Source organism: Zonotrichia leucophrys, chromosome 18 (assembly GCF_028769735.1).
Source record: "Zonotrichia leucophrys gambelii isolate GWCS_2022_RI chromosome 18, RI_Zleu_2.0, whole genome shotgun sequence".
NCBI classification, from domain to species: domain Eukaryota; kingdom Metazoa; phylum Chordata; class Aves; order Passeriformes; family Passerellidae; genus Zonotrichia; species Zonotrichia leucophrys.
Genome location: NC_088187.1, coordinates 9215201 through 9227763, shown reverse-complemented (window position 1 = coordinate 9227763; position 12563 = coordinate 9215201). Strand labels below are relative to the sequence as shown.

General features: G+C 46.2%; 1 protein-coding gene across 2 annotated transcripts in view; it reads left to right on the top strand.

Moving 5' to 3' along the window:
• The first annotated feature begins 4028 nt into the window (after positions 1-4028).
• PRKCA (protein kinase C alpha) overlaps positions 4029-12563 on the top strand; it is a 151934-nt gene continuing 143399 nt past the window's right edge. Inside the window, exons 1-2 of one of the 2 annotated variants that reach the window (XM_064728231.1) lie at positions 4029-4294; positions 7474-7505. In XM_064728231.1, the coding sequence (XP_064584301.1) occupies positions 4122-4294; positions 7474-7505 (205 nt within the window). In that variant the 5' untranslated portion in view covers positions 4029-4121. The remainder of the gene's footprint in view (positions 4295-7473; positions 7506-12563) is intronic. The other variant, XM_064728232.1, reaches the window with a different exon arrangement.

Here is a 12563-nt window from a genome sequence, read left to right as displayed (position 1 = left end):
CAAAGACAGAAAGAAAGTTTATACTGCATGGAAAAAAATAAATTAGGAAAACCTGGCTCTTTAGGATTGGTAAGAAGTCTATGAATTAATGGAAACTGGTATCTGCTTTTGACCTAATTATGACAAGTAATTATCCCACGATATTTGCTGGTGGAGATGCCTCATGAGCTGGCCCTGTGGAAATTCCTTTGGAAGATGAGATTGGGTGAAGCAAATTATTTGTAGGCAGCAGTGTTGCAATGATCAGATCATCATTCCTAAAAGGGCTTTGGAGAACGGACACTTGTCCCCCTGACTCTCTGGAGAGGGACTCAGTTGTGATTTGCTTTGAAATGTGAGGAGGAATTGGCTTGTGAACTTCCTTATAGGCCTCCAGCAGGAAGTGATTCCTGTTGGCTGAGTATTTCTCAGAAGCAGGAAATAATAAAACAGCCACAGTTGCCAAAACAGTTGATGGAGGTGTTCTCCTTGGCTCCCTCTGAATGGATGTGAGGCAGAACAGAGCCTGATACATGTTTCCTTTTTTATTGCTTTTTGATTAAAAAGTGATGCGGACTGTGGATTGCTGTTCCAGCAGATGAGTAAAAGCAAAGACATTTCAGGAGAAACCTTTTTCAAAATGAACCCAGATGCACTTACAGACCTAGGGTGGTATTGATGGAAATATAGAGAGAACTTCAGAAGTTGTGCTTGTTACAGCAATAATCAAATTATATAGAGAAAAAAACCTCTTAAATCATCCAATAGGAACTTCTATCAGGGACAGTCTCTAGGATATCATCCAAACAGCCATACAGGAATAAATTTGCTATGAGAAGACCCCATAAATGGCACTTTGGAGTCAGGAGTTCTGAAGCTGCTGGCCAGGAGATTGGAAAAGCTGGTTGGAAAAGCTCTGATTTAATGGCCATGTATATGCCTGAACACAAACAGTGAAAATGCTGACTCCTTGTCCAGATGGCCTGAACCAGAAGCAAATTGCAAACACTCCCCTGGGCAGAAGAGCAAGCCATGAGCTGCTGGGGGAATGTGCTCACTCAGGAAGAGGTGGCAGACGTCTTTCCTCCAGTGATTTACAAAGGAGGGATGGGTTCCTGTATCACCCACAGGACCTTAACCCAGAGTAGAAAAAATGAGTGTCCAGGCAATGAAAAACCTCCCAGCAAGAGGAGCTGGTGTCACAACAACACATCCCAAAGGTGTCTGGGCGTGGAACACACCATGCCCCTGTGGTATCGCTGTAAGAGTGGCCTGGCCAGGGTGACAAAGCCTGATATTGAAGGTGAATAGAATAAAAGCACTGTGTAAGTGCTGTGTGTCCGAACTGCAGCAGTAAAAGGAGTTGTGTGTTAAATACAGTAGGGCAAGGATGTGTTTTAAGGGTTTACCTGGTTGTCTGGGCACATATAATGGAGTTTTTCTTTGCCTAGTTTGTCTAGTCATGATGTACAAGTAATTGCTAGGTTTGATGTGAAATAGATGCTTTACAGAGAGAATCAGTAAAGCAATCCTACTGTGATCCTGTAGTGCTGTGACTGGTGCCATTTGGCTCTTCCCTGGGGCCTGACACGAGCCTGGCACACTCATCAGTGTTTCAGTGAATGAATCTGGTCCAGAATCAGTGGCAGGAAAGAAACTGGAATCCAAAATGATTCAGCAGGTCTGTGAGATTTTAAGGAACAGCAAAATACGCAGATTTCCCCAACCTGATGTAATCCAAGTTGTGACCCCTTCAGATCCTCCAGTTTTGGTGGCTGTTTTTGTGATGCAGCACAAAAGGAATGGAAATAAACACATTTCATGTTTCTTGATAGAACCCTTAACAAGAGTACAAAATGTTTCTTGGTGCTCCTCATGCTTTGGCATAAATTGATTAAGGCAAGAAAAATCTATTCCCTCTGAAGGGGAAGAAGAGATTTACAACATGTGCAGAATAGGTGGAGACCAAATGAAAAATCTTTATATTTCATTGGCTTTCAGATCAAATTTGGAAGTAGTTGCTCACAAAATAAAATCCATGAAGCAGGGGCATATGGCAGCAGTTTCTAGGGCATCTGGTGTGATTCTCTAAGTTTAGAGAAAAGCGGGGCCATCCCTGTCATTGGTTATTTGGTGAAATGCCATGGACATTCCAGTTCTGCCAAGTTGCACCCAGAAACTGAGGCTTTTAAATTAAGATAGTATGTAGCGAGTTATTTCTGTTCTGTGCTAAGTGTCCATGCACACTTTTCCCATCAGCACTTAATCTGAGTTAATTAGCTGGCTTTCATTCTTGTGAAATAAAACATCTTGCACATGCTTACACAGATGAGTGTGTAGATATACTGGGGTAGAACTTTTAACATGCATTTATGTCCCATATGTGTAAATTTGTAACAACGGGAACAACATTGAATAAATACAGTATGATTAATACTTGGTTTCTTTACTTTATGTATATATTGTGGTTTTATGTTGGCATAGTCATGATTTTTCTGAGTGTATTAATATGAGAGGATGCCATGGGCAGATGTTTCTGTATCCAGGGAGTTGGGAATATTTTGTGTGTAATTTGAGTAAGGGAAGATGGACAGGTCTATTATTTTATGTTGATGACATAAAACCAAGGTAAAAGTCTGTTGTGTGTGCGCTGAATGCCCTAATGAGAGAAAGAGACTTGGTGGATGTTTCCTACACTTTTTGTTGAGGATCTTCTATTGAAATAAGAACTACTGCATATATTTACATTGATACATAAAGATCTATGGCACAGCGGCAGGACATCCTGTGGTGCTGAGAGATGCAGGCGGTTCAGCGCTCACAGGTCTGCGGCTGCCTTTGAGAGCGGCAGGAAGGGGAAAGGTGTGCGGGGGAGAGCACAGGGCTGCACTTTGTTTGTTGTGGTGCAGGAATAACGATTCTCGGGTGGGTGCAGGAAGAGTGTGTGGTGAAGGCGGCTGGGAGCGGCGAGGAGCAGGTTCCCCGTGCTTTGTGACACGGAGGTGGCTGTGCCGGGCCGGGAGAAGGGAGCAGGGATGGAAGCAGGGATGGAGGTCACGGTCCTGCTGCTGCCTGCAGGGAGGGGAGGTGTGGGTTTCCATGGCTGACACCGGGCAAACTGTGTGTGTGGGTTTCCATGGTTGACACGGGGCAAACTGTGTGTGTGGGTTTCCATGGTTGACACGGGGCAAACTGTGTGTGTGTGACCTGCCTGGAACTGTGAGTGTGTGAGCGGGAGAGAGACCTGGCTGCTGTGCGAGCATGGAGGGAGCTGGGGAGTGAGAGGAGCCGGTCTGTGTGCGGGGGTGTGAGGGGAACCTCTGTGTGTGTGAGATAGAGAAACTGAGATGGGACCTTCTGTGTGTGTGTGCGAGGGGATCCCCTGTCTGTGCATGGCACGGGAGTGAATCTCTGTGTGCGGCTGTGTGTGGGGGAGAGAGAGAGAGAGAAAGTGAGAGGGGAGATTCTGTGCGCGTGTTTAAGGGAACCTCTGAGCGTGCGCGTGTGAGTGAGAGGAGCTTTTGTGTGTGCCTGTGTGTGAGGGAAGCCTGTGTAGGTGAATGTGAGAGAAAGAGAGAGAGAGGGGAACCGGTGTGTGCCTGAGTGGAACCGGTGCGTTTTGGGGGGAGCTGGTGAGCGGGGAGAGCCGGTGTGTGTGTGCGAGAGAGCCCCCGGTGAGTGTGAGAGCTCCGGTGCGTGTGCAGGAGGGAGCCCCGGTGAGTGTGGGAGCTCCGGTGCGTGTGCAAGAGAGAGCGCCGGTGTGTGTGTGAGAGCATCCAGTGTGTGTGTGAGAGCCCCAGTGTGCGTGAGAGCACCCGGGCTGTGTGTGTGAAAGAGAAAGAGCCCCGGGGCGCGCTGCGGGAGCTGACGAGGGCCAGCAGGTGCGGCCGCCCCCCCGTTCTCCCCCGGCGCTCCCCGGCGGGGGCGGCCCCGCGCCCGCCCCGCCCCGGCCGGGGGCTCGCTCGCTCAGCCGCGGGCGGAGCAGCCGGCGAGAGGGCTCGGGATCCTCCTCCGCTCCGACGTCAGGCTGGGAGCGGGAGGCAGCGCCCAGCGCCGCCGTTGCCAGAGGCTCGGCGGCCGCCGGACGGGGCGGACGTCGGGGCGGCGACTCCCGGAGCGGCGGGGGGTGGGGAGGAGGCGCTATGGCCGACGTGTTCCCGGGCTCCGAGCCCGGCGCCGACCCGGAGGCGGCGCGGCGCTTCGCTCGCAAGGGCGCCCTGAGGCAGAAGAACGTGCACGAGGTGAAGGAGCACAAATTCATCGCGCGCTTCTTCAAGCAGCCCACCTTCTGCAGCCACTGCACCGACTTCATCTGGTGAGAGCCCGGGGCGCGCGTTCCCCCCGCGCCCGCCGCCGCCCGGGCCCGCTCCGCCGCGGGGATTCCCCGCCTCGGGCAGCCCCGGCTCCGGTGAGCCGCCGTCCCTGCCCTGCCTTCCCTTCCCCGCCCACCCGCCGCGTCCCCGGGCAGCCGGGTCGCGGTGCCGCCGCTCTGGCCGGGGCCGGGCAGGTGACCCCGCTGGGGGTGACCCCCCCAGTGTCACCTCGCTGTCCCGGCGCTGTCGCATCCCCGTCCCGGCGGGCTGTGTGCGGCTGCCGCCGCTCGGGGAGCCCCGGGCTGGGCGCACCCCGCTTTCGGGGCGGTGGGAGCCCCCAAACTTGCCGGCGCTCGGGTTATCGCAGAGACCAGCAGGGTCTGGAGCCTCGCACCGGGGTTATCGCTTCCCACACGGTCCAGAGCTGTGTTTCTCACCCCTTGTCTCGGGGTTCTGCTCGGCTGGGCTGGGGGGCTCAGCCGGGCACAGCCGCGCTGGGACGGAGGGTGCCCGTGCCAGACCGGGCTGTTGAACTCGGGTCCCCCAGCATTAACTCCTGGTCAGTGCCTGCCCTGCTCCCTCCTGCTGCCCAGGGCGGGCAGCGAGGCCGGGCAGGCACCGTGACACCGCTGCTCCGCTCCACGCCGAGGAAAGGGAGGGGTGGTTTTTGTGAGAGAAGTGTTCCTGCGCGAGAGGGCAGGAAAACTCCCTACCAACACCCTCCTTGCTGAGCTGGTAGGGAAAAGTACACCCATGGGTTCGTGTGGGGCCGGGGCAGGGCGGCAGCTCCGCGCAGGCCGGGCCGTTCCGTTCCGTACCCGTTCCCCGTTCCGAGCGAGGAGCGGCGGCCCGGGCTCGGCAGGAGCCGCGGGAGCCTCGGCGGTCCTGGACCTGCACAAACAGCTCGGGATTCCCCTCCTTCACCTCGCTCCAGCCGTGCTGCGCTGCTCAAGTTTGCACTGCAGCTCTGGGTGCCGAAAGCGAGAGCTGTGATTTATTTTGGCCCAAGTTGTGAAAGGGTCTGCACGCAGCTGGCTGGCTGTGGCACGCTTCTTGCTCTCTTTATGTGTGTTTATGTGTCTGGACACGGACCTTTTCCTTCCTCTGTCAGTTTTCCTCTGCTTGCAAGCTGAAGCAAAGACTGTGCTTGTGCCAGAAATGATTGATATTCACAGAGTGAGGAAGGAAAGCTGACATGGTAGACTGCGCAAGAAACAAGTCAAATTTCTGAGTTTTTCTCTCTTTTAAATTTTTTTTGAGGGAAAAAAAATTAAAAAGTGAAGTTGGGTGTGGTAAAAGTGAGAGACTTTCAAAAACTGCTTCAAAGTTAATCTAAACCAGAATGGGTTGGGAGGTGTGAAAAACCGCTGCAGGGTTATTGCGAGCGGTGTTTGTGCACACCCGCAGCACAATTATAAAACAAAGCAGAGCTCTGTCACCAATGACAGGAATTGAAAGGGTGTCCTGTGGCTGACAGGTGGCAAGAGCACTGCGCTCTTGTCTTGTCGTGCTTGCTGAGCCGGAGGAAACTCCTCACATTCCTTACAGGAGCATCTGACACCTCGAAAACTTGTTTGGTTTTCTGGTTTGGAGATGGGCCGCTCTCAAACAACCATCGCGCACCATTGAGTGTTTCCAAATTGACTTGTGTCAATTAACAATGTTGGAAGGTTTAAAAAACACTACCTTTCAATGAAATTTACAGATAGATTCTTTTCCTTGGAGTATGTTTCATCAGGTAATATTTACAAAATAGTTTAGTGCCTCCTTTTCCTCTTCAGCAACTTTCACCTCTCTGCTTTGGTTCTGGACTGTTGATATTTTTTAAAAGACTTTTTACTTAAAAATTACATTGAAACTGCTGTGGGAGTGGAATGGGCTGCGGCTCTGCAGGGGTTCAGCTCAGACACTGAGCAACAGCCGTGCTTCTGGAGGAGATAAAACAGGAATATTTGCAAATAAGTCTATTTCAAAGGATTAAAAATTATCTCAAGTCTGTTTCATGTTCTTGGTCCCGCCATCGGCTTTCCTGTGATTGCATTTCCACGCTTCCAGCTTTTGAGTTTTGTGAAGATGAGTGGTAAAAGCATCAGAATGACAATATAGGCACATGTGCTGCCAAGCAAACAATAATTTGATTTTTCTCCTGGTTTTCCTGGTTCAGGTTTGCTTATAATAACAAGAAGTAGCAACTTGTGCAGAGAAATGCTCTAAGCTGTGTCATTTCAGCTTTTTCCTGAAGGAACAGTGCACTGAAGGTTTTGTCTCTTCCATAAATAAATAAACAAAAAGTGGAGAAATTGTTGATACTTTTTTTTTTAAGAAACCATTTGCATAAAATTGATAATTAAGCTCGATGGTGTTAATTGCACACAGCTTCTCCAGCTCATGGCTTTTGTCTGAGTGTGAGCAGCTCCAGCTCTCCAGATGAAAAACAGGCTGCAAAGAAAAAGGCAGAGAAATGTTTAGAGGCAGGATACTCAAAACAGTTATTTTTGTGGGAAGAGAATGTTAGATGCTTAAAGATAAACAAATAAATCCACAGCAGTGGAGTTTGCCAGAGGTACAAAATGTGTTGGATGTCATTGTGTTCATTGCAGAAGTGCTACACGCACATTTGTGTTTCGTTATGGAAATGGAGCAAGGAAGCTGGAGAATAATTACTATGGAAATCAGGGGCCTGTCTTCTCATTTCTGTTGAAACAAGCAAAACTTTTCACCTGCTTGCTTTCCATACAGCAAACGGCTGGACTCCAGCTGAGCCTCACAACAGCCGTTTGTAATCCCAAAATCTGGATGAAACCCCAAGTCTGGTTTGTTTTACGTGCCTTTGCTGGAACTTGGAATATTTCACGTGGCTGTTAAATATACATGTGGCATTCAACGAGTTGAAATATTATGCAGCAATCACAGATGATGATAATTGTAGATCCAAAATAGCTTGTAAAATAATAATAATAAAAAAATTGTTGCCAGAAGCTGAAATTACATAGCTGGTGACAGCTATTGTTCTCTGCTTTGAAATGGGTGGGCTGGTCTGTGTTGTGTATTTGAAAATCTGTTGCTGTCGTAGCAAAACCTGAGGTAATTTAATATGAAGCTATTTTTATGTTTTTAGAGATCACTGAGTAGAAATTAAAACCAAACATACTAAGGCAATTCTTTTTCCTTCTTTCCACAGGGGATTTGGGAAGCAAGGATTCCAGTGCCAAGGTAAGCCCCAGCTGCTCTGCTGGCACACACAGGGGGTGGCACCTCAGTCTAAAGGTACCCAAAACTCACCAGCAGCCAGAGAGAAACAATCCTGGAAAAACCAAGCAAGCATCATTGCCTGCGTGAATTCTAAAAGAAGGCAATTATTCCATTAAGTAATTATTTTTAATATAATTTACATTGAAAAAATCAAGTAATTATTCATACTGCAATAATATAAAAAGTTGGTGGATTTTGTTTTTAAATCCCAGCACAGTAAATATCGTATAATCCGCAAGATTCTAACTTTTCATGGAAATAATCTGTGCAATTTAGCTTTGCAGAGATCATTTTTCTCATCAGAAGCTCTTGTCTGTGTGGGCGTTTTGGAAAATGGATTCACTTTTTAGTCATATGGCTTCTTTTCATAACCCAAAGTCCCTGGTTTTCATTTTCATACAATGCATGTCAGGAGGACCTTTGGCTTTATCTCTGTATTAGGACAAGACAATTCTGTCTTGTATAATACTGAATTACAAAAAAGAAAAATCCACCTGTATAAAATCACTGATTTAATAAACCTGCTAACCTTGAGAAACTGAAAGCTGCTGTAGTATAACTGTAAATGCTCTATTCTCACACAGCCTGTATTTCTGCCAAATATTTCTCATTATTTAGCATTTAATCATGAAATAACCACACCCAGCCAGTGCAGGTTTTTTCCTTTGTCATATGTTTGCTTAATTAGGATGAGGCTTTTTGTGGTTCCTCTCCCTTCCCCACCTTCTCCCTGTCACTTCTGCTGCAGCTGCATGTTGTGTACTCATTAGCTGGCCTTTCCTTCTCTCTTTCATGGCATTCCTGATGAGTATTTGCTCTTGCCTTAGAGCACATTTGACTCTCCTGAACATTGCTTTTTACATAGCAGTTAGGGAAATGATGGGTCCTGTGGTATTTTTGTGAAAGTTGATGTGAGCTGATGCTTTTTGAAATTAAACCTCTGAGAAAGTGCGTGTCAAAGACTGATGCCTTTTAAAGATTAGCAATAAATAAGTTTTCTTTCTGCAAGTTGAGCCTTGCAGACACACACAGCGTTTCCTGATGGAGGTGATTTCCTTGAATCCGTGATTTTTCCTCTGTGCCCCAAAACATTAATACTAAATTTTGTAGGTTTTTGCCATCCATCACATCCAAAGCAGTGCTTAGGTGGCAATGGAATGGCATTTCCCCAGTCTCATTCAGGACAGCTCAGTGGTTCCTAGTTCAGGAATTATTTAGAGGTTCATTACAGATTTCTGTTGGTGTACAGAAAATAATTGGGGCTGCATTTAGATGGTGCAGTGATCCAGCTTAGCTTTTGCAGCTTGACTTTCTCCTGTCTCCCAGCTGGGGGCTCGGGCTGGGCAGGATGCCCTGCCCTGGCCACAGATCCAGCCTGGCGTGGCTGCTCATCTCCAGGGGTTTGGATTTCCTTTCCTCTTCATTTTCCTTTCCTGTGCCTGGAATTCCTTCTAACGCCGTAATTCTGTGAGCTGGGAGCAGTTGTGCTGCTGAGGACTGATCTGTACAGAGCCAGCTCAAGTTCTGATTCACTCTTGTTTCCCCTGCAGGTGCCATTCATGCACACAACCAAGTGTAAAAGCAGTAGAGCAGCTCTGTTTGGTTTTAAATGCCTCAGAAGTGACACTTTTTAGGAATCTAAATATGTTCAAATTTGACTTTTTTCTGTATCAGAGTGAGAACCTACACTTCCTCTTTAAAGCCTGCTGTTTCCAGTGGGTTTGTCTGTGTTCTTGAGTAAATCTCTGAGAAATATTCTGGTTTTACATGGCTTGAAGCAAGCTGGTTTTTGTGCACTGATAAGTTTAAGTAATGGGGATTTTTAACCATCATTCATTACACTTGTGTTCAAAATTAATTAGTTCATACTCTTGGGATAATACTCTGGAAAAATAAAACTTCCAGGATAAAGTTAAGCCACTGAATCAATGTTTTTTCAGTTCAGCTTTCTGAAGCTTCTGTCTAAAATGTCACCAGTTAAAGCTGGAAAGCCAAATTAGTGATCAAAATTACTGAGAACACGAGGAATTAAAACCAAAAGTCTGAAACAAGAAGACAGGCTGCAGAAAAGAAGCCTAATTTCTATAATGAAGTGGCTGTCTTTGCAGAGAAGAATGACAAATGGAGAATAAAGTGGAATTTTCAGTAGGACATGAAGGAAAGAACACTGCAGTGACAGCTCTTAGCATGACTGGGGCTCTTGGTCCTTCAGTGTTTCCATTAAAAAAAGCCTTTTCTACTCTGTTTTCAAGAGTGTTGTAAATCTCCCACTAGACACAAGCTTGATGTCAGGCAGAATTCAAAGCTGGGGGTTTTGTTGTTTCCAGAGTTGTCTGAAATTCTTCTGGCCTTTGATCCCAAGGGGAAGAGGAAGGCCCACAGCAGTCACACACTGCACTCAAATGATGTGTCTACTATAAAAAACTGCAATTCTAGCAATATTTGCATTAGAGTTCTTCAATTAAAAAAAGCTCTTAGTTGTTATGAGGTTTTAAGTATTGCAGCAAATACAGTATGGTTTTATATATATTTTTTAAACTTCCATTAAAAAAGTGTCCAGTTTTATTTTTAGATGTCCTCAAACAAAATAATTTAATATTTTAATATAGATTTTAGTAGAATTTAAACAAGTGAAATGATCTGATTTTGGGCCATTAATACTTTTTTTCAATGGACTTGCTTAGATCCTGTCTTCACTTGAATGCTATCACTTTGGTTTTCAGGTTTTGATGTCTGTTTCTGCTTCAGCATTACATGAAGACATTTAAATGAGCTCTTTAGAATTGAAGGGAATTATTTCAATTTATTTTCCTAAAACATTTTACAATATCTTTTTTCCCACCTCCTTATTTATGGGATCCTGATGAATTTGCAAAAGACAGCAAATTAAATTTTGGTGTGATTTTAATGCCCTGAATGTGGCAGAGGGTCAGGTGCAATTGCATTATCACCACACAAATGCTCAGCCAGGGACAGTCCACATCCTAAGTAGTTTGTCTTTCTTAATGGGTGTGTTTTAATGTGGCTGCTGAATATTCCAGCAAACAGAAGCTCAGACTGCTGAGGTTTGCAGCCAGACGTGTGTTAGTTCATGGAGAGGAGACAGAACTCTGATTGAAAATAAGTTTTTTAGAGAAGAGCGTTTGGGATCATGAAGTAGCAGCGGGAAACGTCTGTGTTTTTGGCCGTGTGTGGGTTTGAAAATGAGCTTGAAAGGTTTCAGCTGGATTAATGCTCTCCTAGGGATGGGATTCAGGCAGGATTTATTCACAGGAAGGGTGGTCGGGCATTGGGAGGGGCTGCCCAGGGGGATTGGGAGTCTCCATCCCTGGAGGTGTCCTGTCCGGTTTTCGGCTGTTTGAAGGGCCTGGAAGGGCCCGAGGTGGCCTTGGGGCAGCCCGCGTATCAAAGGACGAGAAGAGGCTTCAGTTCTTCTTTCGGTCTCTGTGTTTATTAATTGTTTATCTAAAAGATTTTCTTTCGGCCCGACAGAGCTCTGCTCAGCAGCCAGCCATGAGCACACTGTGCTGCCCTCCGGGCAGTCACCTATCTTTATACCCAAAGTTACGTGTACAATATTTATCATTTTTCCCCAATACCTTTTATTCTTATTGTCCGGTGCACTTTTAGTAATGACCAATCCCAAAGTGCCACCATCACCACAGAAGATGGAGGAGAAGAAGAAGAAGAAGAAGGACAGGACACGCCCCAATTCCTCCATCTTACTCCTCTAAACCCCCCTGTACAGAAATCCTAAACCCTGTGTCTCACCCTCTAATTAACCAATCCCTTCACCATTCACCCCGGTGAAACCCTCCTATCCTCATACAGGTGTCGTCTCCTGTGTAGGATCAAAGTCCAGCCACCAGACACTTCTGGAACATTCCAGGACTCCCGAGCCCCCCAAGGGTGGTCTCGGTGACACCTCAGTCCTGAGGTGCTGAGATCCCACAGTGTCCAAGCAATAACTGGGTGTGGGCTCAGTTTCTGAGCTGGTGACAAGGTGGGGATTGGTCACAGGTTGGACTCCATGGTCTGGGAGCTCTTTGCCAACCTCAGTGATTCTGTACAATTTTTGTTCCTGTTCTTAGAAAGCATTTTGCCTTTTCATATTTGTGGTTTGTTGTTGATTTATAGAAACATGAAGTATTTTAAATATTGTGCTTGTGAAGCAGGAGTTCTCATTCTGCTGTTTTGCTTTTGCTGTTGATCATGTCTGTGGCAGTGCAAACAAGATGGGAGGATTATTCCAGGAAGTTTCGGCTTTGTTTTGTTTTCTTGCATTGTCAAGCAGGCCAGCAAGCTGCCTGTAGCACTGAAAGCTTTCCTCTGATGTGCACCTGGAAATACTGCAGGAGCAATGTGAAAAACAGAATAATTGAAACCTTTTTCAATCTGCCACAGTATGAAAGTTCCTCTTTTGAGACAGCCGGCTTTAAATTAAGCAAGCAATTAAGTTAAATTTTGGCTTCATCATTCTTTTGATAGGCTGTTCCACTCTGAGTGTAACCTATACTTGTTTCTTTCTGTTGGGTTTGTAAGAAACATTTTTCTGCTGAACAGACATCAACAAATAGGAACTCACTAAGATGTGAAGAGCAAACATTGTAGAACATGTATTTATGTAGGTTTTGAGGTTGTTTTAAGTTCAGCACTGAAGGCTCAGCACATTTCCTCAGGGCAGAAATATTTTTAGTTACAGTAATATAAATGTGATCAGCTCATGTTCCTGATCAAGGGTCTGTTGTTCATTCTCTCCTAAAGGGTCAAAATTGGTAGTTATTAACAGCAAGTTTTCCCTCTTTGACATGATTGCTGCAGGCTTTACTGAAGTGCAATATTCTGCTGTAGTTCAGCTGTGAAATACATTTGGCTTTAGGGTAGTAATGAGCTAAGGAAGAGTTTCACATGTGTTCCCTAATTTACATAAATAAAAATTAGAGAAATCAATTAAAGCAGATCATTATGCTTCCCTATCTGGGCAACTATTGCTCTTCCAGAGTTTTTTCCTGTCTTCCC